Genomic DNA, 2,266 nt, shown 5'->3' on the forward strand with positions numbered 1-2,266 from the left:
ACTTTGAGGTTTTATTATTGCCAAAGAAGACTAATTATCAGTTAAGACATAATTATGAAATTATGATTATGCATATCAACATCAGTAATTATCATTTAAGACATAATTATGAAATGTGCATAAATGGATGTGGTATTATGATTTCTGGCACATCAACAAAAATTTGAAGACATGATTATTAAATTTATGTGATATTTGGAGAGGTATTCAGGGTAGAATTGAACACTGCACAATTCTGAATATTAAAGATTGAATCAGACCAACAGCAGCTCATCACATAACTTCTGAATTACTTAGTTCATATAGTGCTTAGAAACATGAAGATTACAAACAAGACAACCTTTCATTCCAAAACTTGAAACAAAATTACATGTATTGCTGTGATGAATTTAGTGTTCACCATGAAGATGCCACATATGTTCTACTAAATCATTACGAAGGGCATGATATGCATCCTTATCTCTAATACCTAAATGACGAGACAAAAATGTTTGGAAGTCATTCGTAGGAGTAGAGGAAAGTTGCACTGGTGTGTTGGTTGATGAAATTTCATAATTGAAGTCAAGGTGCTCCTCCCTCTCATCTTCGACAATCATATTATGTAAAATAATATAAGTCTTCATTATGTTGGCAAGCATTTTCGAATCCCAAAAATGTACAGCACCACCTATAATTGCGAATCGAGATTGAAGGACTCCGAATGCCCGCTCTACATCTTTCCTGGCAGACTCTTGCATCATTGCAAAATGTTGTCTCTTTGCTCCTTGGGGAGAAGAAATTGTTTGAACCAGTGTTGCCCATTGAGGGTATATACCATCAGCAAGGTAATAACCCATATCGTAATTATGTCCGTTAATCGTGTAATGGACAGGGGGAGCTTTACCTTGCGCAAGATCAGAAAACAAAGGCGATCGGTCCAACACATTCAAGTCATTGTGTGAGCCAGGCATTCCAAAAAATGCATGCCAAATCCATAAGTCATAAGATGCTATTACTTCAAGAATAATGGTTGGCTTCTTTTGATGGCCTACATATTGGTCTTGCCATGCCTTTGGACAATTTTTCCACTCCCAATGCATGCAATCTAAACTTCCCAACATGCCAGGAAACCCCCGAACCTCTCCAATAACAAGTAATCTAGCAATGTCAGTTGGTGTTGGAGATCTCAAATATTCTTCACCAAATATTTCAATCACTGAATTACAAAATTGTTGCAAACTTTGAATTGCAGTACTTTCTCCGATACGTATGTAATCATCAACTGCATCTGCTGCAACACCATATGACAATATTCTCATCGCTGAAGTCATTTTTTGTAGGGGAGATAATCCAAGTACATAAGCTGCATCTTGTTTTTGAAGAAAATATGAATTGTGTGTTTGGATTGCATTCAAAATTCGTAGATATAAAGGACGATGCATTCGAAAACGTCTCCGAAATACTGTAGGCGAATACACAGGATTTGTAGCAAAATAATCTCCAAACAATCTGTCGTGACCCTGCCTTCTATTTTTGTGTATATACCTATGACCTACAACAGAACCACCTACCTTCTTTGAGCTATCACTCTTCAGAATCTGAAGCATATTAGTATTGTTCTGCTCATAAGCTCCTAAAAGTGTGACGATATATTCATCATCAGAGGAAGAGGAAGAAGAAGAAGAGGATGAAAATGAAGTCAATATCATGGATTTGAAGGTATTCATGATGCTCTATTTTGTTCAAGTTATGATCGTATCAGTTTTGTGGAGTTGTCCGGCATATGGATAATGGATTTATGTGAGAGCATAATTCATGCGCCAGACATATATGTAATGGAGGGAAAAATGGAGGGAAAAAGAAATAGGAAAAAGAATTGGGAACAGAAATGGAGGGAAAAAAAAAATTTTGGCTGACTGGTCGACCCGCCGGTCGACCAACCGGTCGCCCCTTCCCCAGTTCACAGAGGTGGGTTCAAACAGTTCAAAAGGGTTTTTTAAAAAGAAAAAAAATTACTCTAACCGGTCGACCAACCGGTTGACCCACGAGATTTGATGCACCGTTGGAGCACTCGGTATCAGATTGAGGAAAAAGTCATTTTTTTACTCAGATTTGGTGAAAATTTTGGTTCATGGTTGGAGATGCTCTAAATAGGACTGTTTGAAAAAAGTTAGTAAAAAGTTCGTTTTTTTATCATTTTTAGTTTATTTTGTTTTTTTTAAATAAAAAATATAAAATGTGATGTGATTTAAAGGGTAGTGGTAGAGATCACTGAAAGTAGTGCTCT

General features: G+C 36.5%; 1 protein-coding gene across 1 annotated transcript; it reads right to left on the bottom strand.

Moving 5' to 3' along the window:
- Positions 1-389: 389 nt before the first annotated feature.
- On the bottom strand, positions 390-1,688 carry LOC145819072 (uncharacterized). Its single transcript, XM_082913056.1, has one exon. It carries the CDS (start codon positions 1,686-1,688, stop codon positions 390-392), a length of 1,299 nt encoding a protein of 432 aa, XP_082769182.1.
- Between the last annotated feature and the right edge of the window lie 578 nt (positions 1,689-2,266).

Source organism: Camellia sinensis, chromosome 2 (genome assembly GCF_055761805.1).
Source record: "Camellia sinensis isolate YWXY chromosome 2, ASM5576180v1, whole genome shotgun sequence".
NCBI classification, from domain to species: domain Eukaryota; kingdom Viridiplantae; phylum Streptophyta; class Magnoliopsida; order Ericales; family Theaceae; genus Camellia; species Camellia sinensis.